Source organism: Muntiacus reevesi, chromosome 12 (genome assembly GCF_963930625.1).
Source record: "Muntiacus reevesi chromosome 12, mMunRee1.1, whole genome shotgun sequence".
NCBI lineage: Eukaryota > Metazoa > Chordata > Mammalia > Artiodactyla > Cervidae > Muntiacus > Muntiacus reevesi.
Window position 1 is genome coordinate 74,854,623 of NC_089260.1, and position 26,134 is coordinate 74,880,756.

The 26,134-nt window shown below is 49.4% G+C and overlaps 1 protein-coding gene and 1 pseudogene across 12 annotated transcripts in view; one reads left to right on the forward strand and one right to left on the reverse strand.

The window, feature by feature from the left end:
• PTK2 (protein tyrosine kinase 2) overlaps window positions 1-26,134 on the reverse strand; it is a 208,749-nt gene that overhangs the window by 77,108 nt on the left and 105,507 nt on the right. For all 12 annotated transcript variants that reach the window (XM_065902560.1, XM_065902554.1, XM_065902550.1 and 9 more), the window contains 4 exons: window positions 8,303-8,357; window positions 2,366-2,506; window positions 1,549-1,626; window positions 694-801 (listed from right to left, as the gene is read on the reverse strand). In XM_065902560.1, coding sequence (XP_065758632.1) covers window positions 694-801; window positions 1,549-1,626; window positions 2,366-2,506; window positions 8,303-8,357 — 382 coding nt within the window. The remainder of the gene's footprint in view (window positions 1-693; window positions 802-1,548; window positions 1,627-2,365; window positions 2,507-8,302; window positions 8,358-26,134) is intronic.
• Window positions 12,487-22,358, forward strand: LOC136144692 (transcriptional adapter 2-beta-like; annotated as a pseudogene).

Consider the following 26,134-nt stretch of genomic DNA (forward strand, 5'->3'; position numbering starts at 1 on the left):
AAGACCCTGATGCTGGGAAAGATTAAGGCAAAAAAAGAAGAGGGCAGCAGAGGATGAGATGGTGGGATGGCGTCACCAACTCAATGGACATGGACTCAAGCAAACTCTGCGAGATAGTGAAGGAGAGAGAAGCCTGGCACGCTGCAGCCCATGGGGTCACAAAGAGTTGGACACAACTCAGTGACTAAACAACAACAATTTGTTATGCAGGGTTTCTAGGAGGCTTAGCAGTAAAGAATGCCTGCCAAGCAGCAAATGCAAATTCGAGCCCTCGGGAAGATCCCCTTGAGGAGGAAATGACAACCCACTCCAGTATTCTTGCCTGGAGAATCCCCATGCACAAAGGAGCCTGGCGGGCTACAATCCACAGGGTTGCAGAGAGTCGGACGTGATTGAGCAGCTGAGCGCACACACACACACACACACACACACGTGTTATGTAATGCTCATTACGTGAGAGAAAGCTGTGATTCTGATGATCCATGAAAACTTCATCTGTATCCTGAAACAGTCATTTCAGTAAAGGGCTAGTGTAGAAATAATGATTGTTTCTGGATATGGCAACCCACTCCAGTATTCCTGCCTGGAGAATCCCATCGACAGAGCAGCCTGGCGGGCTGCGGGCCACAGGGTTGCAGAGCTGGACATGACTTAGTCGACAGCCTGAGCAGAGGCCATCTCCTACCCCCCTACCTCGGGCGCCCCTGCGATCTTCAGCTGCAGCGTGCCTTTCCTGTCCTTGTCTTCACTGTTTGAGTACTGGATGGTTTGCACTTGGTTGAAGTCGGCCAGGTGTGTGGGCTTTGGGAAGAAAAGGCAAACACTTGACCACAGATGCCAGACACTCATGCACTACCCCGTGTAATCCCCGTGGTCACCCCCCAACCCTGTTCTCCAGAGACACCTCCCAGATAGGGTGCCTGGGGAGCCTGACTGTCCACCTCGTCCAGGAGGAGTGGGCCTTTCTCCCTCTGAGGAGCTGACGTGGACCTGCCGGGGCCGCCTGCTCACTTCACGGTCGGGGTGTGTCTGCCCTCTGTGCTCCTGGAGGCAGAGGGGCGCTCTACCTTCAGGGGCTGGACGAGGGGTTGCCCATGCCCCGGAGTGAAGACATGCAAAGGAGGAGGGAGGGAGCCCCTGACCTGACTCTCCAGGTGACTCGGTCTCAGGGAGCATTCTGCCCTGCTTCTCTGAGAGAGAGGGACCCGTGCCCACTCCCAGCACACCATGAGCAAGGAACGTCTCTGACCCGTTCTGGGGTTCTTCTGGAGGGTAATGGTGCTGGGCAGACGGCGGGCACATCTGAAGGACCCTTCCCACATGGACACGCCACCAGAGACTCTGCTCATTTCCCAAGAGGAATGGATTTTTCTTCTCATGCGGACACAACATGCCCATCAGTCCCCACCCTCCAGCATTTCACAACAGCCATCAGTATGCAGGTGACGAATCCCACGCGTTTACTCAAGACTCTTGGCCTGCTCAGGGCCTCCTTCTCTCAGATACCAGAAGCACCAGCCCCTCCCTGCCAACCTGAAGCACACTTACATTGCAGCCTTTGTCTGTGAGGTAACTGATTCCTTCCTCGGGGCCAATCGCCAGCTCTACTGAAATAATCCAGCTTGACTTGAGGGTGAAACAGGTGACAGCAAAGGTACCGGGAGGAAAAAGAGGTATTTTACATAAAGAACCACTGAAACATTAAAGGACCAAAGCGGAGGCTGGACAAACTTTATTCATCAAACCAAAGAATACAAAATGTGTGCAACTCCAGGCTTTCCTGGTGGCACCAGTGGGACAGAAACCGCCTGCCAGTACAGGAGACACAAAGAGACTCAGGTTGGTTCCCTGGGTCGGGAAGATCCCCTGGAGGAGGGCATGGCAACCCACTCCAGGATTCTTGCCTGGAGAACCCCACGGGCAGAGGAGCCTGGCGGGCTACAGTCCAGGCACAAACCGTCGGACACGACTGAGCGTGGACACATGCATGGACAACTCCACGGTGCAGGTCTGCTGAGCCTAAGCAGAGACGGACAGACTGAGCTCATTCCGGTGAGCCGCAGCCAATGGTTTCTTTGGGAAGATTATCTGCATAGGTAAATGAGCCCTGAGAGAACTGTTAATCAATGAATCACTGGGTTGGGATTAAAATAAATCTAAATATGAACACAGGCATGCTATTAAAAAAGGATTGTTTTAGTCTCACGTTGACACATTTTCTTTCTGTATTGTTTTCCCACTGTACGGTGGAAAATATTCTCATGTTAAACACATGACAAATTAGATTCCAATCAGAAACTGAGGTATTCATGGAAAAGACAAAGAGATTCCACCGAGTCCCCTATTATGAAGTCCCCATACTTACACCAAGGGCACACTTGAAGCATTCTTTATCAAATCTGTACACTGGGGAGAGGATCTCAAAGAACTTCAAAATACTTTCTTCTCTGTTAAGGTTGGCAAACTGTCTAAATGTTTGTTGGATCAATTTTCTTAGTGTTTTGGCCTGTGTGATAAAATCATAAACATCTTTTCAGAGTCAACAGTAAGTGAAGACCACAGAAATAACCACCAACACCCAGGAACATCTCTTCCCCAGCACCACGTAATACCACCTGCATTCACCAAACATCATTATTTATCAGAGCTCTGTTTCTTTTTAAAAAAATAATTACAGTAAAATACACACAACATATAATATACCATCTGGTGGCTCAGATGGTTTAAAAAAAAAAATCTGCCTGCAATGCAGGAGATCCAGGTTCAATCCCTGGGTTGGAAAGTTCCCTTGGAGAAGGGAATGGCAACCCACTTCAGTATTCTTGCCTGGAGAATCCTATGGACACAAGAGCCTGGTGGGCTACAGTCCATGGGGTTGCAAAGAGTCGGACACGAATGAGTGACTAACACATCATTTTCAACCGTTTTAAAGTATACAGTTCAGCTCTGGCCCATCGGAACAGGGGGCTCCTGCGGCCAGCAGAGGAGGGGGATGAAAGCCCTCACACACTCCACACTGCCCGGGGAGTCGACGTGTCCTTTCTGAAGCAGGCTGGTAACAGAAATCAAACACCTTCAAACTACAACCTTTGAGAGGTTATTCTTTAGGAATAATGAGAGAACTAGGTGAAGACCCAGCAATGAGGAGGTTCCATGCAGCAGTGTGCAGAGGACCCCACGTCAGGGCACACACACAGACACGTGAAAACAAGACAGCCTGGTGTGGTGGAGATGCTGTCAGAGGAGAGCACAGGAGGCGGGCCTCACACGGAGGGGCACACACACCACGCATGAGGGAGACAGGGCGGCTCGGCATGTCCGTCCCGGGCGCCATAGTTACATCCCGCAGGTAAAGCGGCCCCGGGAGAGCTGTGCGGGCGGAAGCCAGCACCGGAGGTCGACAGCTGGCTGTAGCCAGGGCTGGGGCTCGGTCAGGCAAGCCAGGGGTGGGATCCCAGGCAATCTGAAGAGGCCACAGACACTAAACTGAGAAGAAGCAAAGTGAGTACCAGGGCAGCAAGGACTGAATCTCAAATGTTGCCTAGAACGTGAGTGGTCAGCCGTGGACGCTCTGCAAAGAAAAATTCGGGGAGCACATTTTGGGGAAGACCCGTCCAAGCTCTGGCCACGAACCCAGGGCCTGCAAAGGGCTGCTCTCACCATGGCTGAGATGGCGTCTAACCACCGTTCTGACTCTAGGCTGTGCAAACAGTCTCCGACTCTCCTCTGGAGCGTAACACTCACCCACGTGAGATCTCCACGACACCTGAAACCTGATGGGCCACCAAGAGAACCTCCCTCCTCCGTGGCTGGGCCAACGAGACTGTCCTGATTGGCTATGCACCCCGACGTCCCTCAAGGTGCCCAATCTCTCCAGCTCCGCCCCCTCTAGTCACTCCCGCTGTGGTTTCCCCTGTATCAGAGACACAAAGGGCTGTGCGCTGCTCCCTGGGGGCAGGGGTGAAGTCATCTGCCCCGCATCTAACAGAGTCCAGTCGATGGCCTGTCCTCTTTTCCAAAACCCTCAGCCACGGACATGCAAGGGATCAACTAACAGCACACCTGATCACTGAACCTGCTGGAAAACTTCTGAGTAACTGGGCAAAGATGTTTGAAAATAGTAACTATGCAGTGTTAGCAGACAGTCTGAGCTACAGTTTTACAAATCTGTCTCACCCAGATTTGGGTGAAACGCGTCACGTTTACTGAATGTCCATCGCAGTTTTCGCTTTGGCTCATTCCACATTTTACATGCCACCAGGCTAAGGTGCAGGAAGGCACAGTGACAAGCAGCAGCTGCAGGAGCTGCAGAAGCCAGTGTACCCGCGATCAGGGCTAGCTTTCTGGGACACAGGGCCATGCCCTGTCTTCCCACCAGCCAAGAGGGGTGCCTGGTCAGGAGTGAGTACCTAAGCTTTCTCGGGGTCTCTGCTTCAATGTGGCCACCCAAGAGGACCAAGATCTCACCTATAGCACCAGTGCTGGGCAAGAACTAGAAAATCCTTGCTGTCTGAGAGGAGCCCCAGATTCATTTCTAAGAAGGATGCCTTAGAAGGCATCAGTTCTTTCCTTCTTTCTCAGTAAGGAAAAAGTTCTACAAAAACTGACTCCCTAGAATCTCTTGATATTAAAAAATATATCTCCCTATTTACAGGGTTTCAATATCCTCTCTGTGTTTGAAACAAGGGATCTATCAATGTCAGCTAGTTGGTTTTCAACCAGTTCATATACAGAGAGAATAAGGCAGTATTACTAGGATGAATCATCAGAAATTGTTGCTATTTAGCCTTCTGAACAGCAGAAATAATGCCATGTTAGTCAACCTAACATTTATCAGATGCTGCTCTTAGTAGAACAATGGCCTCCGAGGGCCTCCTGGATTAAAAGGCTAACATAATCCTACAGAAAACATGCCAGAAAAGAAAAACACACTAAGAAACAGGAATCAAGGGGTTACGTTATCTCCCCTCTACCAGAGGCTAACTGTAGATCCGTTAACAGTATCAAGTGTGTTTTTCTAAATTGAATTGTAACCGACATACAAGGTTATATTAGCTTCAGGTATACAACATAATAATTCATTATTTAGATACATCAAAACTGTGAACTGACTGCCACAATATCTGGTTAACACACCATCACACACTGTCACACCTTTTTTTTCTTGTAATGAGCACCTTTAAGACCTACTCTCCGAGCAACTTTTAGATATGCGACACTGCTAATAACTGCAGTTAGAGTGCTTCACGTCACATCCTCGGGACTTACTTGTAGCTGGAAGTCTGCACCTTGTGACCCTGCACCCATTTCACTCACCCTCATGTTCCACCTCCCGTTCTCTGTATCTATGAGCTTGCTGTTTTTTCGTTTTCTTTTCATATAAGTGAGGTCATACAGTATTTATCTTTCTCCATCTGACTTCACTGAGTACACGTCCTCAAGACTCATCCATGTTGTCGCAAATGGAAAGATTTCCCTCTTTTCATATTCCAGTGTGTATATGTGTGTGTGTGTCTAAAGCACGCCTCCTTTCCAGCCTCCTTGTCTGTGCGTGTGTCTCTAAAGCACGCCTCCTTTCCAGTCTGTGTGTATGTGTGCGTGTGCCTAAAGCACGCCTCCTTTCCAGTCTGTGTGTGTGCGCGCGTGTGCCTAAAGCACACCTCCTTTCCAGTCTGTGTGTGTGCGTGTGCCTAAAGCACGCCTCCTTTCCAGTCTGTGTGTGTGTGTGTGTGTGTGTGCACACGTGTGCCTAAAGCACACCTGCTTTCCAGTCTGTGTGTGTGTGTGTCTAAAGCACGCCTCCTTTCCAGTCTGTGTTTGTGTGTATGTGTGTGTCTAAAGCACATCTCCTTTCCAGTCTGTGTGTGCGTGTGCCTAAAGCACGCCTCCTTTCCAGCCTCCTTGTGTGCGCGTGTGTACCTAAAGCACGCCTCCTTTCCAGCTTCCTTACACGGGTCCAGACCAGGGGGATACTCTCCATGCTGAGGCCAGGACTGAGAGGCTAAGTGAGTGCTGAGCCAGGCACTTCTGTGCTCACCACGGGAATGGGAATGATGACTAAATTAAGTGCTCCTGGGAGGGGCCTAGGAAACCACTCTATTACTCTGAAGTAGCGATACTTAACTGTGAATCTCATAACAATTCTAGTCCTGAAATTAGATTTCTACTGTGAATTATACTCAAGTAAGCTGAAATCTGGCTATTTCATTTGTGACATAACTTTACATTTACAGAAGAGCTGTAAAGACAGTGCAGAATTCCCATCGACTGCCCCGCCCCACCCCACACCCTGAAGTTAACAACTCACAGGACACCAGCACATCTGTTAGATAAGAAACCAGAGCTGCCAGGAGCCCTCACTGAAACCTTTCTGTCTGCCCACCGCTGCCCCCGCTGCTCCAGGCCCCCACGCCACACTTACATCCCCCTACTCCCAACTGCCACAGCTCCTTGAAACTTCTGGAATAATAATCAGAATTTTGTAGACAGTTCCCTCATGTTGCACTGACTTAGTTTTACTGGTCTGGTGTTTTTTAAAATTTGCCTCTGGCACTAAGATCAAAGAGAGAGAAGTTTTAAATATCTTATAAATTATTCTTAATAATCAGGCACATACACCCCAATCATGTTTGCCATCAATCAATCAATCATAGCTTAAGTTACATCAAATATAAGGTAAACTTTTGACCTTCAGTGTCAGCATTAAGTACAAAGGATCTTCTGAAAACCCAGATATGCAGGGGACTGGCATATAACACAAAGAGGCTCTTGGAGAAGCAAATATTAACTGATCAGGCCACTCTACAGGTAAGTCTGGGAGAAACATGAAGCTGCAGCATGGGGGCCTCTCACCTTAGCGACACTTATATCACAGCACCTAAGGCCTGCACCTGGGGTGGCCTGTTTGGAGTATGAGGACTCGTTTTGAAAGTAGGATAACTTCTTGGACTCCCAAACGCCAGCAGTCATACCTCTTGGGGTAACTGCTTATCTGTACACAGCTCTGAGCAGACTCTGCACAATTCTGAGGCCGCCCCGGGACTCACACTTGACCACTGGTGGGCCTAGCAATGTGACACAGCCACTTTCACACCCGTTCCTGCTTTCCAAGGCTACACTGGGCAATGCGCTCTTTTGCCCAGTGACGGGGCAGACGCCCTGAAGAACGGTGTCTGACATTCAGGAGCATCTCCCCTCCAGTCCACCCAGCAAAGGGCAGACGGGCGCACAGGGCAGGCTTCTGTGCCCCACATGACTCAAGGTCACTGGGTCCGAACCTTCACCAAGGCAGGCTGGCTCCAGAGCCAGCTTTCTGAACCACTGTGCTTGGGCCTCAGTGGATGGGACAGTGTCCACATGGCTGCTCCAGTGTGGAACGTGACCTCTGTGACACAAAGTCACAGCAGCAACAGCCACAGTTCCACAGTTTATAAATTACACAGTGACAGGTATTTGTGTTATGTGTGTGTGACCCCTGGGTCAGGAAGATCCCCTGGAGGAGGAAATGGCAACCCACTCTAGTCTTCGCGCCTGGGAAAGCCCATGGACAGAGGAGCCTGGCGGGCTACAGTCCACGGGGTTGCAAAGTTGGACACGACTGAGCAACTAACACACACACTGATGTGTACACATACCCTGAAGTGCTAAGTAGCCATACCAACCCTACAATATACTATTTCCTTTGTTGTGGAAGTAAGAAACCAGATCCAAAACCATGAGGCTGGGAAATGGCAGAGCTCCTATGAGCTGGACTCTAACTTGACACACAGCTGTATTCTCACAACGCACTCAACCGTGTTCTGAAGGGTTGGGGAGCCACACATCACGTCCCCGATGTCCCCTCCCCTGTGGTGGGAGCTGCAAACAGAGACAGGAGCTGGCACTCTGCGAGAAGCTATACCAGGAAGGAACGTCCACCAGTCAAGAGAAGACAGACCTTCAGAGTGCATGTCTGCAAGCAAGCACACACGCGCGCACACACACAGAGTTGCGCCTGTGGCTGCTTCACCTGCTGCTTCTCTGAGTTGAACCTGAGACTGTAAAGACTGAGGTGATGCGTTCACCACTGTGAACACAACGCTCCTGGTTTTGTACTTAGCTGAGTGCACACACAATCAAGATACAAAAACGGTTTTCTGGGAGAAAGCTACACCTCTAAAAGCCTACTTTCCATGAATATGACTAGAGTAACTGTCAGCTTCTTACATTAAGACTTTTACAGGTAAGAGGGAAAACCGCGTGGCACGGAGTAGGTATCTGCCTAACATGGTCATCTGATTATGACAAAGAAGATGCTAATTACCTTGACTGAATCCAGTAAACTCCTAGGGAAAAACCGCTTCAAACCAACATCTTTCCTGAAATACAGAAAGAAGTGAATTAACAAATGATACCACCAAATCAGTATATATAATGACACTGTTGCAAGAACATAAAAGAAGTTTAAATTATTTATCCTTTCACACATTACTCAAGAAGGAAATACATATATTAAAGCTCCAAATGACTAGCATAGTCATGGAACAGTTGGGACAAGTAATTTTCTAGATGTGCGCAGAAAACATTGAGACAAGTTGGTTTAGGCAGAAAATCTTTCTGTGACCCTTAACTATTGCAAACTCTCTAAAATACTGCCTCTTTACAATGTGTAAATAAACTGGGTTTTTTTTTTAACACTCTCTGAAAGTTAGCCTTATGAACCTCAATTCCAGCTGGGTAATGCTATATTTGTATAGAAAGTAGGCTGGCCTGATTAGAAAAAGATTTGAGTTATACCAGGGATGCTTAAATACCTTAGATTAATCCTAAGATCTGATGATCCTTAAAAATAAACATTAGTCAATGTTTAAAATCTAAGTTTCACACAGAAAGCAAAACAAAGAGAAATTAAGTGATGGGCCTAAGATAAAAAAACTGAATGTGAGGACATGTTGGAAGTCCCAGTGATTTTCTTTAGATCAGGCTACAAAATCAACCATTAATAGCAAGTGCCTCAAGGCAGTCTGACCAAGAAAACAGGTGGAGAGAATGGCTACTTCTCATGGGAAAGACTGAAAGCTAAAGGAGAAGGGGATGACAGAGGATGAAATGATGGGACGGCATCACCGACTCAATGCACAGGAATCTGAGCAAACTCCGGGAGACAGTGAAGGGCAGAGGAGCCTGAAGTGCTGCAGTCCCATAGGGTCACAAAAAGTCTGACATGACTGAGCAACTGAAAAAGTTTCTACTTATTGATACTTTGGATGCTAAGTGAACCAGGCTTTTCCGCCCCTAGGTGGCAATCATGCTAGTAAAATGAAGCAAAGCCTCTGGACATGAAAGATTATCAGGAGACATAGAAAATACAAAAGGATCATGGAGAAAAGTGAAATACAGGTATCTTTTGCATTAAAAAAATAAAATGAATAAAAATATAACAAAACAAAACAAGGATGACTTCGCCCCTAACTGTAAGTGAGCAGGTATTACAAACCAAACGACAGAAAACAAGTAAGAGTTTATGTGGTTGACCCCATAGCCAGACATGTAATCCCCTATTTCACACTTTACTAGTTAGAACCTAAACCAGAGAACTCCTTGCTAAGTCCTGGTATTCTATGATGACGATGGTGATGACGATATTTAGCACATCCTTAGAAAATCCTTGCTCAGCTCCCACAATACACTGTTTACTGGTTTTACTGATCAGCAAACTCAAATAACTCTTGGCTTGCCATACATTCTTCTAATCACTCTTGCTTATAACTTCCCTTTCTTATCTTTTCAGATATGAACAAGGGGAAAGTGTCCACCCAAGTTCTTCTCTCTCTTGCTACCTCCTAACAAGACAGGAACTTTGCATTCTAACGGTATGGGAGCTAATCACTATGGGAAGTGGCAAAATAAGCACATAAAAGATAAACTAACACCCCGGAGCTACTCCTGAGCATTTTCTTCCCTGTTTCCCTTGTCAGGAACTTGCTTTATGCAGAGTTCTGCCCTGGAATTTCCGCTTTGCAGAAGGATGGATCTTAATGCCAGATGGATCTTAAAGGCTGTGACTTAATGCCTGTCGAGGTCGGGTGACACCTATATGTAAAATGGGGACGCTAATTCCTACTGACAACAGTGGTGCTGAGAGGAAATGAGGAAGTGTTAAGGACCTAGAACCCTATGGGGGCGGTTTTCCCTCCTCTGGAAATACCACGGCTGCCCCTGCTGGCTGGTGAGAGTCTAGTCTACGTTCTGACCAGACATGGTCTTGAGCAGAGGCAGGTGTGACCTGATGCTGCCACGAGCAGAATGGGGAGGAAGCGGGGGACACAGGCAGGTGGGCGGGTGGACAGCAAATTTGGGAGGTGCTTTGGGAAAGGTGATAAGGGAAGGCTGATGCACGGAGATGAGGAAGGCCAGGGCCAGCTTCGGGAGGCCCAAGGCTGGAAAAACTTCATTCACACATGTTAAGTGAAAGTGGAAGTCGCTCAGTCGTATGCAACTCTTTGCAACCCCATGGACTCTACAGTCCATGGAATTCTTCAGGCCAGAACACTGGAGTGGGTAGCCTTTCCCTTCTCCAGGGGTTCTTCCCAACCGAGGGTCTCCTACATTGCAGGCGGATTCTTTACCAACTGAGCTATGAGGGAAGTCATTAAGCTTATTATAAATGAATTCTCATGTCAAGGATAAATTTGTTTCTCCTTTGGCATTACTTCTGAGAAGATTCAGACCTTGTCTGTTGCTTTAACTAATTAATACTTCGCAGACATCATTCCTCTCAGATTTAAAGCTCAGGCAAAAAAGCAAACCAAAATCAACTTTAAAATATAACTATAATGCATATTATCATACAGTATCCCTATCTTATCCTCACCCCCAAACTCTCAAGAATTGAGTATCATTAAGAATACCACTAAGGTCCCTTAACCTCTAAAACGATACCTTACCGTCTCTTACAAATGGATAAATGTTAAAATCCTCTTAGGTTCAGGAGAAACTGTTGTTGCTTCCTAATACATCTCTCACCCGAGGCCACCTGGTGGCATCTACGGACGATGGATGGGCGGCAAGATTCAAGGGGCCTGGAGCCCTGGTGATGAGGAACACTGACTGCCTGACACAAAGAGAAATAACCTTCTATCCCTGTTAAGCCACTGTCAATCAATTCATGCCAAAACTGTGAGCTTTCCTTGCGTCAGTATATTATCACAGGCAGCTAAAGAAAGCACTAGATCAAAACAAAAAAAAAAGAAAGCACTAGATCACTACTGACAAGAAGGACAACTAAAAAAAGAAATGAAAACAATGCACAATTAGAATTAACCTTGGCTCATTTTAAATCACAGATTTATTTACTGAGGAAATACCAATGGAATATCTAATAAGCAGGAGATACTGCTAAGTGCCAGAAATACCAGGAGCTCCCTACATCAACACAGCTTAGTCTAGCAGAGAAGAAACAGTTACACAAACGACTACAGCAAGATACCTTTCTTTCAAAAGCAAACCACTTCATGAGGAAATGAGCAGAACTGAAAGTTACGTGACTCACTTAAAATACGTTCACAGTACAATTCTGTACTGTGGAGAAGGATCATCGGTACCTAAGTCTTGCTTCTACAATGTCACATTAGGAACCATAATTCTAACACTGTATTATTAGTTTATTTTAGTTTCATCTGTCATTGTTAGCAATGCCATTTTTAAGCTGGGTAACCAAACATTTTTCTTAACACATCCCATCTGACTCCTGTCTCTGATTTATAAGAGACATAAGTAAAAGAACCCGTCTGTGTGCACTCCAGAATGTGCCCTTGCACTGTGAGACCCCAGGAGGCCAAGTTTTGGGGTTGGGGGCTGGGGTGCCCCTCTGCCTACAGAAAAGGCACTGTGGTTCTTCCAGAGTGGGAAAGACATAGAAAGAAACACTGATTAACTCTTTAGTTGGTTTAAAGAAAAAGCACAAAAAGTTTTAGATTGTGTTTTTCCCACTCTCCAAAGTTGGGGCTGATTTTTTTTTTTCATAATTGAAAACAGCGATTTTGAAATGTGGTAAAGTTGAAGGTTCACTATGTTATAAATTACTGAGATTGTCCATAAATTTTCTGGCAGAAACTAAGAAGCTATATGGACTATTTCAGTTTTTCTCCTTATAGGCAAGGAAAAAGAGAACCCAGGATAAAGTAAAAGAGAACAAGGAACATTCTGCACTCGTGTGTAATTCTTTTCCATACTGAGAAAAAATATTTACACTTCTAAGTGACTCTAGGCTACTAGCAAAACCAGTAGAAAGGGTGGTGCTGAGCCACCAGACGCCCTGGCTACCCATGCTCAGTGACCACTGCCTCAGCACCACCCCCGGCCACACCCTGACCCCAGCCCTGGAAGGGCCTATCAACAGCTGTAGTAGAAGACAGAACCCAGAGGCCGGCTGCAGCGGGCGCCTGTGGCGGGGCGGCCGCGGCGGTTTCGCTGGAGCGCGGGGCGGCGGGGCCCTGGCAGCGGAAGATGGCGGAGCTCGGCAAGAAGTACTGCGTGTACTGCCTGGCTGAGCTGAGCCCGCTGCACCAAGCGCCAGGACACTGTAAGGCACAGTTCGGGTGAGGCAGAAAAGGAAAGACGACCTCAACAGAAGTAGGTTACCTTTATTCAGGCAAGGAGGGGCGACAGTCGGCCTAATGACAGGCTGAGCGCCGAGAGGGATCAGGGAGGCTTCATACTTATAGGGAGGTTTGTGGAAGCGATAAGGGAAACGTCAATCAGGCGGGATATTTTGAGTATTCTTTTGTTGAGATGACACTCTATAGTTGGGCAGGGGGTGATAAGTCTTCTGGGCGGGTGTGGGGGGTGGTAGGTTTCCGGACAGGGGGTGGTAAGTCCCAGATAGATGCAACTGGCCTGGAGCATCAGGATGGAACTAAAGTTATGCTTTGTTTTCTCCAAAGTTAGATGATTCAGCAAGGGGCCTTTGAGACTGTTGCTCTCTTTTCTAGGCCCAAAAGACTCCTTCATTCCAGATCCTGAAATCATAAAAAAAAAAAAGGGAAAAGGGGCGCCGTATCTCTCTGGCTACTTCCTGCCGGATGGGGCGACGGTTTTGGGTCTGGAATGGAGGATCGTCCTAGGGCCCACAGTCTCCTTTTTCTGAGCTTGAGGTGAGGCTCTCGAGAAGAATGGTTTTGACCTGATCTCGAGAGATGGCCCGAATCCATTCTTGGAGAAACCTTTGAAAGAGATTAAAGAGACAGGGTCCAAATAAGAGGAATAGAATGATAAGTACCAATGGTCCCAGGAAAGGGAGCAACCAAGGGAGGATCTGTTGGAACAGGTTTTGGGGAATGTAAAGGTTTTGTAACTCTTTTCTGCGGCGTTCAATTCTGTCTCTAAGTTCTTTGACTCGGCCCTGGACTATGCCCATTTCATTAACAAAATAGCAGCAGTCCTCTCCTAGGAAAAGGCAGGTCCCTCCCTTTTCTGCCGTGAGAAGGTCCAGGGCTCGTCCCTTTTGTAGGGCCACAGAAGTTAATGAGTTAATTTGCCTTTGGATTGAAACAAAGGACTCTACTACCTGTTCCATGTCCTCATTAAGTTCCTGGGACAGCTTGTAGAAGGAATGGGCAGAGGTCGAGATGCCTCCAATCCCGGTGCCTAGGGCTGCTGCTATGCCAGTCCCAATCAGGAGGGGGGCTATGACAGCTCGTCTTTTTCTGTGGGAAAGTTCCCCTTGGGGGTAAACTATTTGTTCTATCTCTTCCTCTTTGAGGAATGTTAGGCCTGGGGTCAGGAAGACCAAGATGCAGGGTCCAGGGGGGTCTAAGGGGAGGCATGAATATGCATAGGTCCCACAGAGAATGAAGATTCCTGGATTGGTGCAATTATTTGTGCTGTTCCAGAGAACCCAAGTGGAACACAAGGAGGGAGCCGAGTTTGTAAGACCAGTGTAGTTGGGACTAGAGTAGTCAATACAGGTTAGGTTTGAAGAGGCTGAGAGTAGGACATTGTCAGAGACTGGCCCAATGAGCTGTGTAGTTTTCTGTTGGGAAGGGGAGGTATAGTTTCCCTGTGACAGCCAGGTTGAGGGTAAGGGAATGGCTCTGTGTGGTGAGGGAGACAGTGACATGCATATCCAACACTGGGATGTGTGTGGTGTGTACTGGAAGAATTGAAAGGAAGAGTTGAGAAGGCGGGGACGGTGTTGGTTGCCAGAGGGAGGTTTTAGGAGAGGCCGTAAGTGGGAAAGCAGGTCTAGGCGTTTGTAAGGCTCAGGGGTTGCCTGTAACTGGGGAATTATGTTCTTTATAACTTGTTCTTCTTTCTTTTCCCGATTTTGATCTAGTACCCCACCCCCGTCTGAGTACCCCCAGTGGGTAATGGGATAGAAACATATGTTTCTTCCATTTGGCTTATGGCAGGTACTCAGGAAACTCCCTCTCTTTTGTACTTTGACAGTGAGTAGGGATTTGGATTTCCCGTCCCCCCGAGGTTCATGTTGCATGGTTTTGGAGCTGTATTGTAACATGAGGAAAGTACATAGGAATAAATGTCTGAGCAGGGGCAGGGAGTGGCCAGAAGGCTGGGGAGCGCAGCAAGGATAAGGAACAGGGGAGTCATGGGGCTGTTAGTTAGGCAGTGCAGAGGAAATAGCGCCTTAGGAGCAGAACACAGCTAGCAACATAGGCGATACCCACGGAAAGATGAAGGATAGGTGGCCAGTCTTGAGGGGAGACGGTTACTAGGCCTATTTCAAGGATTAAGATTAAGAGTGCAGTTGTAGTTAGAAAGACAGGGAGAGGCCAGTCAGGGCGAGGGGCAGAAGGCCCCAGGTTGGTGGTTGTTTGAATCTGAGGAGTAACAGTGCTCATTAGGATGTAGAATGATGTAGAGAATGAGAGTAAAGAAATCAATTTCGTCTGGAGTCAGGTTGTAGAAGGTTCCCTGGAGCCACAGTTGAGACACCAGTGCAGTCAGGTCTTTGAAGGAGGTTCCTGTTGGGGCGCTGATCCAGAGGTCTTGTAGTAGTTGAGTCAGGAACAGTTGTAGGTTGAAGAGAGTCCAGGTCATTCAGTGTCTTCTTGGATGGTTGACAGGGGTTGTCGCCGGGTGAATTTTAAGGAGGTGGGTCCTGTGAGGGAAACCTGATAGGTGTCATTTAAGGAGGACAGTGCAGGATCGGAGGTGACCTGTTTTAGACGAGAAAGGTGTACCCAGGAGGTGACCTTTTCGAGTTTATCTACAGTTGGGGTAAGGAGGATGACTTTGAATGGTCCCTGCCACTTTGGGGTTAGGTCGCCCTGGGGATTATCAGACAGATAGACCATGTCCCCAATTTGTAAAGGGGAGCAGGGAGGCTTGGGGGTCAGGGACAGGCAGATTGTGGTTGACGTATTTCCAGAGGGCATTGCGGAGTTGCGCCAGCAGAGAGGAGTGTAGGAAGCTTGGTATGTGAGGAGGTTCAGGGGGGAGTCCAGGAGAGAGCATGGGCCTTCCATACATCACCTCAAAGGGGCTCAGCCCCAGGGACTTTCTGGGCAAAGCACGTATTCTGAGAACAATTGGTAAAAGTTTAGTCCAATCCAGATGTACCTCGAGGGTTAGTTTGGTAAGGGTTTCTTTGATTATTCTGTTCATCCTTTCTACCTTTCCTGAGGACTGGGGACGGTATGGAATGTGAGACTTCCAGGGTATCTGTAAGAATTGGACAAGTTGTTGGGTGACCTTGGATGTAAATTCTGGGCCATTATCAGACTGTAGGGATGAAGGCAGGCCAAACCTGGGGATAATTTCTGTGAGGAGGATTTGGGCCACTGTGTGGGCTCTTTTGTTTGTAGTGGGAAATGCTTCTACCCATCCCGAAAACGTGTCCACAAGGACTAGTAGGTATCTGACTCTCTGGACCTGGGGCATATGAGTAAAGTCTACCTGCCAATCCCATGCTGGGAGACTGCCTCGCATTTGATGGGTTGGAAAGGATGTCGGTTTAAGGTTGGAATTGGGGTTAGTATGTTGACATGTTTGACAGGAGCGGGTAAGGTTATCTAAATATTGTTGGTCAGCATTGGATATGGGGAAGTGGTTACGGAGGAACTGTTGGAGTGTCTTGGATGAGGGATGAAAAAGTGAGTGTAGATAAGAGGATTTCTCTGGTGGTGGGAGGGTCAGGTGGAGTCAGAGTTAGGGTGACAGGGGACTGGAGGGAAGGATGGGACAGGGCTATCTCTTATGCCTTCTGGTCGGCAGCATTGTTGTAGGCTGATATGAGACTTCCCTTTTGATGTCCCCTACAGTGGAGGACGGCGGCTTTGTTTGGTAAGAGTGCTGCCTCTAAAAGTTTGTGGATCAGGTCTGAATTAATAATGGGGGATCCCTTTTGGGTTAGGAAACATCTTTCTCTCCATATTAGGATGTTTGAGTGAAGTATGTTATAGGCATATTTGGAGTCTGTGTGGATGTTAACCCTTAGATTTTTAGCAAGAGTTAAAGCTCTGGTGAGGGCTATCAGTTCTGCCTGTTGGGAGGTGGTGTGAGGTGGCAGCAGTGAAGCTTCAATTGTCTGGGTTCCGTGATTGTGACGAAGGTCCCCCTGGATGATGGCATATCCTGCTGCAAACAGTGGGGGTTTATGAGAGCTGCCATCAACGAACCAGTGTGGGGTGTCTGGGTCTAGGATGGGCTGATCTGTTACATGTTGGAAGGGGTTTTGGATAAGATCTACTGTTAGGCTGCAGTTATGTAAGAGGGAATCTGTTGTAGATGGCATGGGTAATAAGCTGGCGGGGTTAAGGGGAGAGCAGGGGGAGAATGAGAGCTGAGGGTCGAGGAGAAAGGCATGTAGGACCTGTACCCTGGAAGGGGGAAGGGAGAGGAAAGCCCAATGTGACAGTAAGTCTTGGAAGGTGTGTGGAGAACAGACTGTTAAAGGGGCATGTCTAGAGAGTTTATTTGCTTCGGGTACGAGGGCTGCGATAGCAGCCATGGCCTGTATGCAGGGAGGCCACCCCTTGGTCACCATGTCCAGCTGTTTTGATAGATAGGCTATGGGAGCCCAGGTGTCTCCAACCCGCTGACATAGAAGCCCTAGGGCCTGTCCTTGGTTGGAATGTGCAAAGAGAAAGAATGGTCTGGTGTGATCTGGCAGCTGGAGAGTTGGCACTCGGAAGAGGCTCTGGGTGAGCTGGCGAAGAGGATTGGCCAGCAAGGAAGGATTAAAGAGGGGCTCATCCAGACATCCTTTAGTTGCCTCATAGAGCGGCTTTGCAATGAGGGAGAAGTTGGGGATCCAGATACAGAAAAAATTTAGGAGGCTGAGGATAGACAGGAGTTCCCTTTTTGTTTTTGGAAGTGGACAGCTAATTAAGGCCTGGATTCTATTTGGGGGAATAGTTCTTTGTTGATGGGATATGCAAAGTCCCAGGTAGGTGACTTTTGTCTGGACTATTTGGGCCTTAGATTGGGATACCCGATAACCCCAGGATCCCAGGGCCCCAAGGAGTTTGGCCGTATGCTGGAGGCAGAGTTTTCGGGTTGAGCTACAAAGGAGGAGGTCATCTACGTACTGGAGGAGATGACTCGGGGCTAGGTTGAGAGTCTGTAGGTCCTTTTGTAAAGCCTGTCCAAAAAAGTGGGGACTGTCTCTAAACCCCTGGGGGAGAACTGTCCATGTTAGCTGTTGGGAAACATGAGTCTCGGGGTCTTGCCAGGTGAAGGCGAAAAGGGGTTAGGAGAGGGGGTGGAGGGGGATGGTGAAAAAAGCGCCTTTGAGACCTAATACTGTGAAGTGGGCTGCAGTCGGGGGTATGGTAGACAGAAGGGTGTAAGGGTTAGGGACTACTGGGAATGTTGGCATAATAGCCTCACTGATTTTTCTCAGGTCCTGAACCAGTCTCCAAGAGTTTGGTCCCTTTCTTACTGCCAGAATAGGGGTGTTGTGTGGTGAATGGGTAGGAATTAGGATAGAGGCTTGAAGAAGACGGTCTATGATAGGCTTAAGTCCCTCGTGGGCCTCCGGGGTGACAGAGTACTGTTGTTGGGTGATTATAGTCGAGGAGTCTTTTAGGATAATGTGGCCTGGGGGATGATGTTTGGCTATTGATGGGTGATCAGTGTCCCAGACTTGGGGGTCTAAGGCAGGTAGATCCAAGGGAAGGTCAGGGGTGAGGGATAGGGACTGTCCAGGTGCCATCTGCATGCAGAATATAGAGACTGTATTGAGGGGGGGTATGGTAATAAAGACCCCCAATTTGGATAACAAATCTCTCCCTAGAAGTGCCATCAGGCACTGAGGCATTATGAAGAATGAGTGTATAAGGGGTGATTTTCCGAATTGACAGAGTAATGGAGGGCTGATTTTTGGCCTTAGGGGAACTCCAGAGACCCCCTTGATTGTGATTTCTGAGTCTTGAGTTGGGCCAGAGTAGGAAGTTAAAAGAGAGAAAGTGGCTCCAGCGTCTACTATAAAAGAGGTGTTTTTTCCGGCCACTATCCCGTCTACCCTAAGTTTCGAGCTCATGTTCAGGACACGGGTGGGGGGGCTGGAACCCGGGCCCCGTCATTGGAACAACTTTTGTAGAGTTGGGCTGGGGTTCCGGGGAGAAGTGGGGATCTCCTCCGATGCGCCAGAGCATCCCTGTGGACATTCCACTCTCCAGGTCTGGGAGGTAGGGACCTCCCCAGGGGTGCCAGGGCATCCCCGGGGACAGTCCATCTTCCAGTGTCCCCACTGGCCACAGGTTTGGCATGCTTTTGTGGGGGCCGCGGGTTTGGGCATGCCTTTGCCCAGTGTCCTGACTGGTTGCATCGGAAGCAGGGTCCGGGGGGAGTCTTAAGCCCCATTCTGGGATGACTTGGGCCAGGCTGATCTCTTTCTTTAATTGCTGCTGCCAAAAGGGCATATTTAGCTTTTCTCTCACGTTCTTTTTCTCTCTTAGCCTCCTCCTCTCTATTATTGAACACCCTGAAGGCTACTTCTAGAAGGTCTCTCTGGGGGGTCTCAGGGCCCTTTTCTAGTTGGCGAAGCTTGCGTCTGATGTCAGGGGCAGATTGGCTGGTGAACTGAATGTGAAGGTACAGTAACCCAGCAGGGGCAGTGATATCTATGTTGGTATACTTCTGGACTGCCTCTGTGAGGCGTGCCAAGAATAAGGCTGGATTTTCGTCTGCCTCTTGGGTGACTTCCCTGACTCTATCATAATTGACATGGATATGAGTGTTTTTCTGCATTCCTTCTAGAAGGCAGGTGATCATATGTTTGAGTCTCCTGATACCTGGGTCACCGGGCTGGTAAGTCCAGTGGGGACCTAACTGAGGCACCGCCTCCTCAGCAACTGGGCTGTCCCGGTCTTGGTTATGCAAATGATCAGCATGGGCTTTTGCCGCTTGCCAGATGCAGTCTTTTTCGTCTGGGGTGAGAGTGGCATTTAGGATATAATATACGTCACTCCATGTGAGGTTATAGGCCTGGGAGAGTCTCAGGAATTCTTTTCTGTATCTGGTAGGATTTTCAGAAAATGATCCTAACTTTTCTTCTATCTGGCTCATATCTGACAATGAAAATGGCACATGGACCCGGGTGGGGCCCTCTGGTCCTGCCACCTCTCTCAGGGGAAACATGTGCTGGGTACGTGACTGTGTGGCAGGTGGGGAAGAAGGGGGGAGGGGGAGTCGGGGAGATGGGGTAGTGGGGCGGAGGGGGGGTCAGGAGAGGTTTTGGTGCCAGTAGGTGAGTTGGATGAAGGGGAAGGAGAGGGGCGGTGGGGTGGCGGGTAGGGAGGGGGCTCCTCCACAGGGTCGAACTCCGGGGGTGTGAAAGGTTGTGGTCTGCAGTTAGTTGAGGAAGAAGAGCCCTTTTGCTTGGGAGGCAAGGTGCATAGAAAGACCTCGTGGGTGGAGCAGGCCTGGCATAGGGAGGGCTTGCTCCGAAGGGCCCAAAAGGCTTGGGCATAAGGGATCTCCGACCACTTGCCATTCCGTTTAAGGAAGTCAGTGAGATTTTGGAGAATGTTAAAGTCAAATGTGCCGACTTCAGGCCAGAGGTCTTGATTGTCTAATTGGTATTGAGGCCAAATCTGCGTACAGAGTTGCTTTAAGCGGTTAGCTTTGAGTTCAGTGAGTGAGAGTGGTTTGAGATTTTTGAGAACACAGGCCAGAGGAGAATCTTGTGGGACAGATTGTCCAGACCCCATAATTGAAAGGCAAGCAGAAGCTCCTATTGGGACCTCGAGTTGTCACCCGCAGTCGCAATAGGAGTTATGAGAAGAGAGCTCTGTGTCGAGGTGGAGCGTCCCCCACCGTCGCCTACAGAGTGGCCCTGGGCCGGGGGTCCCTGGGACCCGGAGAGGACTGAAGTCTAGGGCCACTCAAGAACTCCGTCCGGATCCGGATCGGATCTTACCTTAATCTAGGGGCCGGCTTGAGTGGAGTGTTGCATGTAGAGTGGTTGAATGGCAAGACGTCCCTATTCTGGAGGTCGTCAGAGAGAGAGAGAAAAGGGGGTAAAGCCGAGGCCCGGGGGTACGCAAATCATCAATAAAGCCTTAGCACAAGGCTTGCACTGCTCACAAAGGCACTAGGCGTCCCCGAGGGGAACTTAAGAGCCCTGGCAGAGAAGTGAGCTCTGAGGATGTTTGCGCTCCCAGACTCTGGGGAAAAGGGGAAAGCAGTGAGAGGGAGGGAGAGTGACAGAGAGAGTGAGACAAGTGCCTCGCCCCCTCCCGGGTTTCGGCACCAAAAATGTAAGGTACAGTTCCGGCGAGGCAGAAAAGGAAAAATGACCTCAACAGAAGTAGGTTACCTTTATTCAGGCAAGGAGGGGCGACAATCGGCCTAACTACCAGGCTGAGCACCGAGAGGGATCAGGGAGGCTTCATACTTAAAGGGAGGTTTGTGGAAGCGATAAGGGAAACGTCAATCAGGCGGGATATTTTGAGTATTCTTTTGTTGAGATGACATTTGTAGTTGGGCAGGGGATGATAAGTCTTCTGGGCGGGTGTAGGGGGTGGTAGGTTTCCGGACAGGGGGTGATAAGTCCCAGATAGATGCAACTGGCCTGGAGCATCAGGATGGAACTAAAGTTATGCTTTGTTTTCTCCAAAGTTAGATGATTCAGCAAGGGGCCTTTGAGACTGTTGCTCTCTTTTCTAGGCCCAAAAGACTCCTTCAGACATCGAGCTGTGTCCCGAGTGCTTCTCCGCCGGTGCCGAGATCGGCCACCACCGCCACTACCACGGCTACCAGCTGGCGGACGGTGGGCGCTTCATGCTCTGGGGGCCCGAGGCCGAGGAGGGCTGGACCAGCCGCGAGGAGCAGCTGCTGCTGGATGCCATCGAGCAGTTCGGCTTCGGGAACTGGGAGGACATGGCAGCTCATGTCGGTGCTTCCTGGACCCCCCAGGAAGTGATGGAGCATTACTTAAGCATGTACATCCACGGGAACCTGGGGAAGGCCTGCATCCCCGACACCATCCCCAACCGGGTGACCGACCACACCTGCCCCAGTGGGGGGCCCCTCTCTCCCAGCCTCACCACCCCCTTGCCTCCCCTAGACATCTCGGTGGCCGAGCAGCAGCAGCTGGGCCACATGCCGCTGCGGGACGACTATGAAATCGAGTACGACCAGGACGCCGAGACCCTCATCGGCGGGCTCTCGGTCAACTACAATGATGACGACGTGGCTCGGTCAACTACAATGACGACGATGTGGAGATCGAGCTGAAGCGCGCGCACGTGGACAGGTACGTGCACAAGCTCCATGAGCGGCAGCGGCGCAAGAACATCACGCACGACTACAACCTGGTGCCCGCCTTCCTGGGCAAGGACAAGAAGGAGAAGGAGCGGGCGGCGCGAGGTCACCAAGGAGGAGAAGGAGCTGCGGCTGAAGCTGCGGCCGCTCTACCAGTTCATGTCGTGCAAGGAGCTCGACAACCTGTTGGAGAACATGCACAAAGAGAAAATGCTGCGCACCAAGATCCGCGAGCTGCAGCGCTACTGGCGCAACGGCATCACCAAGACGGAGGAGTCGGTTGAGTATGAGGCGGCCCGGCACAAGTGTGAGAAGCGCAAGGAGAACAAGGCGGCGGCGGCGGTGGCCACAGTGGCGGGGGGCGCCAAGCGCGGCAAGGAGGAGGGCCGGGACGGCGAGTTCGCGGCCATCAAGCACCTGCCGGGCTTTGAGCTCCTATCGGACCTCGAGAAGGTTCTGTGTAGCTCGCTGAACCTAAGCCCCGCGCGCTACGTGACCATGAAGACCATCATCATCAAGAACCATCTGCAGAAGCACCAGGGCATCCCCTCCAAGAGCCGCCTGCCCAGCTACCTGGACAAAGTCCTCCAGAAGAGGATCCGAACTTCCTCAAAGAGAGTGGGTGGATATCCAGGGACGCCTCCTGAAGCCCGCCGCCCGGAGTGCCCGGGATGGATGACAGACGGACGGATGGAGGGTGGCCGCGAGAGCCACCGACACCGAAGAGGGGGAAAAAAAAACACAAAAACTTTGTGAGCCAAAACGAAACCGGGTGGGCGGGAGGGGGAGAGGAAATGCTTTTCCGCCCACCCCCACCCCCACCCCATATTCTTGCTCTTTTTTTGAAACAAATCGAGTTCTTTATTTAGAGTATCAATTCTTTTTAAGGTCCTCTGAAGAAGCAATAGCAACAGTGGGATCAAGGGGAAGACAAAACCCCTGTATATTTTAACTGAATCCCTAAAGGCAGTACTTTAAGATACTTGCCTTTAATTGTTCAGTGTGGATACATGATGATGAGATCGGGAAATTTACTTTTTTTGTTGCTTCCCAGTGGTACAGGACTGTGAGATGGGTGGAGAGGAGCCCTTCCCTGCCAGCCACCAGCTCAACCCCATGACCTGAGCTCCGCGCCGCTGCCCTTGGTGGCAGGCAGGTGGCACTTTAGGCGGAGGGCACGGGCCGGGCAGGAGAAGAGGCAGGGGAAGGGCGGGACAGGCATCCCTAGAGACTGGCCTGGAGGAATCTGGTGTTGAATGGTTTGGCCAAATTGAGCTTCCCCACGGCGGCTGGCGGTGGCGCTTTGAGGGAGCTCACCGTGGTGTCTGCAGGGGACACGGGGCCTCCTCCCCTGGAGGTGCTTCTTGCTGCGCTGAGAACTTGGCCGTGTGTTTTACTTGGAAGAACTCATTTTAAATGAAGTTCACCGAGAGTTGGGAGTTCTGGGTTTTGGGTCAGCTCCTTCCAGGGTTCTCACCCCAGTGGCAAGCCCCTCTTTCTCTGAGACTGGCCACGTGTCTTGTCTTGTGTGGTGTCAGGTGCTGGGCTAGGCGAGAGGGACCCTGTGGCCTGGAGGCCCAGGCACTGCTTCTCAGGGCCGCTGCCTTGAGCCAGACTCCGGCGTGGCTCTGCCCAGCCGGGTTCAGAGGGGCTCTCAGGGGTGCCATTTCGTGACGGGCACGGTGCCTTCCGCGGGAACCTGAGGAGTCGCGTGTCCTCCAGCTGCCCGGGGCTCTCGTGTCCAAGGCCCTGCTGTAGAGTCAGTGGAGTGGCCAGACCCCAGTGCTCCTCCAGTCGTCCTGGGGCACAGCCTGCCTCTCACCCCTCGTAGCTGCCAGACTGTTTACCTCCCAGAATGCTTGAACTTACACTGAAGTGAAGGTATTTGAGAAAGAATAAAAACCTCATCATTTCCAAGGATGGCTTAATTATGGTGCCTTTTCCTTTCACATCCTTCTGTCTGTCCCCTAGGGTGAACTTTCAGCATTAAATATACACTTCAAGTATATTGGGGGCTTCCCTAGTGACTCAGATGGTAAAGAACCCAACTGCAATGCAGGAGACCTGGGTTCAATCCCTGGGTCGGGAAGATCTGGAGAAGGGAATGGCAACCCATTCCAGTATTCTTGCCTTGGAGAACCCCCACGGACAGAGGAGCCTTGGCAGGCCACCGTCCACGGAGTTGCAAAGAGTCGGACGCGACTGAGTGCCTGACGCTCAAACATGTCGTCCGTGGCTATAGGTGTAAACCGCATCGCATGCTGGCAGAGCAGCACTCCCCGCGACCTGACTGCAAGCCCGGGACCTCTCTGACTGTAAAGCAGCAGGCGGTGGCGTCAGTCTTGAGTGCCATCACCCACAGGGTAACCACGGCTGATGAGAGTGTGGACACGGTCTGCGCCGAGCAGAGGCGGAGACCGTGCTACGTCCCTCCAGGGGTTCTCAGTCAGGGTTTCTGGAGCAGCAGCGCAGCGCCCCCCGGGGAATCCGCTAGCGCTTCAGGGACTTGGGCCTCCCCCCAGGCCTAGGACACGTGGGGTGGGCCTCGCAGGTCACTGGGACACGGGCTGAAGTCTGAGAACTGTGTGCTTTAGCCACTCCAGTGTGACCGATTTTCTACATCAGATTCCTAGTTTGGTGAGGTTTTAAATTTAAGTCTTATTTTTATACAAAATGATTGCCAGACTTTCACTAAGCTTGAGAAGCAAAAGCTCCCTGTAAAATGTGCGTGGCCCCGGCCCAGAGCTGTCAAACGAGAAGTTCTGTGCTTAAGCAGGTTTTCAGTGTGTGTGTCTTTTCTCGATGGTATGAAGAATTTATTTAGGCTTGACTGTTTTTAAACACCATAATGAATGTATAATTTATGTTAAAAGTGTGAACCCTATGTTACAAGGGAAAAGTAATTTTATGATTGGTTGCCTCTTGTCCCATCAACTCCAGCTATTACTGTTGCATTAGTCCCGCCCCTGCTGTTTGCTCGGAGCCTTTAAATTTCTGTATTTAATTCTTATGATAAATGAGTCACCATGATTCCATGGAATTAGGTCTTTTCAAAACTAAAACTCTCTCGAGTTAGAAGATAATCAGCTGTTCAGAACGATGCTCTGGATGGCCAGCATTCTGAGAATGTATTCAGACCGAAACTCTGCCTACCGCCTTTTTCCCTCTTACACATTAAACAGGTTGAGAACCAAAAAAAAAAAGAAGATAGAACCCAGGAAACAGTACAGAGAAAAGACCACAATTAGACTAGCATTGTGAACAGAGTGATGACGCTGTGGAAGTGCTGCACTCAAACATGCCAGCAAATTTGGAAAACTCAGCAGTGGCCACAGGACTGGAGAAGGTCAGTTTTCATTCCAACTCCAAAGAAAGGCAATGCCAAAGAATGTTCAAACTACCGCACAACAGCACTCATCTCATATGCTAGTAAAGCAATGCTCAAAATTCTCCAAGCCCAGCTTCAACAGTATGTGAACTTCCAGATGTTCAAGTTGGATTTAGAAAAGCCAGAGGAACCAGAGATCAAATTGTCAACATCCATTGGGTCATCCAAAAAGCAAGAGAGTTCTAGAAAAACATCTGCTTTACTGACTATGCCAAAGCCTTTGACCCTGTGGCTGTGGAAAATTCTTCAAGAGACCACCTGACCTGCCTCCTGAGAAATCTGTATGAAGGTCAGGAAGCAACAGTTAGAATTGGACAGGGAACAACAGACTGGTACCAAATCGGGAAAGGAGTACGTCAAGGCTGTATAGTGTCACCCTGCTTATTTAACTTATATGCAGAGTACATCATGAGAAATGCCGGGTTGGATGAAACACAAGCTGGAATCAAGACTGCCAGGAGAAATATCAATAACCTCAGATACGCAGATGACACCACCTTTATGGCAGAAAGCGAAGAAGGACTAAAGAGCCTCTTGATGAAAGTGAAAGAGGAGAGTGAGAAAGTTGGCTTAAAGCTCAACATTCAGAAAACTAAGATCATGGCATCTGGTCCCATCACCTCATGGCAAATAGATGGGGAAACAATGGAAACAGTGACAGACTTTATTTTGGGGGGCTCCAAATTCATTGCAGATGGTGACTACAGTCATGAAATTAAAAGACGCTTGCTCCTCGGAAGAAAAGTTATGACCCACCTAGAGAGCATATTAAAAAGCAGAGACATTACTCTGCCAACAAAGGGCCATCTACTCAAAGCTGTGATTTTTCCAGTAGTCATGTATGGATGTGAGAGTTGCACTATAAAGAAAGCGGAGTGCCAAAGAATTGATGCTTTTGAACTGTGGTGTTGGAGAAGACTCTTGAGAGTCCCTTGGACTGCAAGGAGATCCAACCAGTCCGTCCTAAAGGTGTAAATCAGTCCTGAATATTCATCGGAAGGACTGATGCTGAAGCTGAAACTCCAATACTTTGGC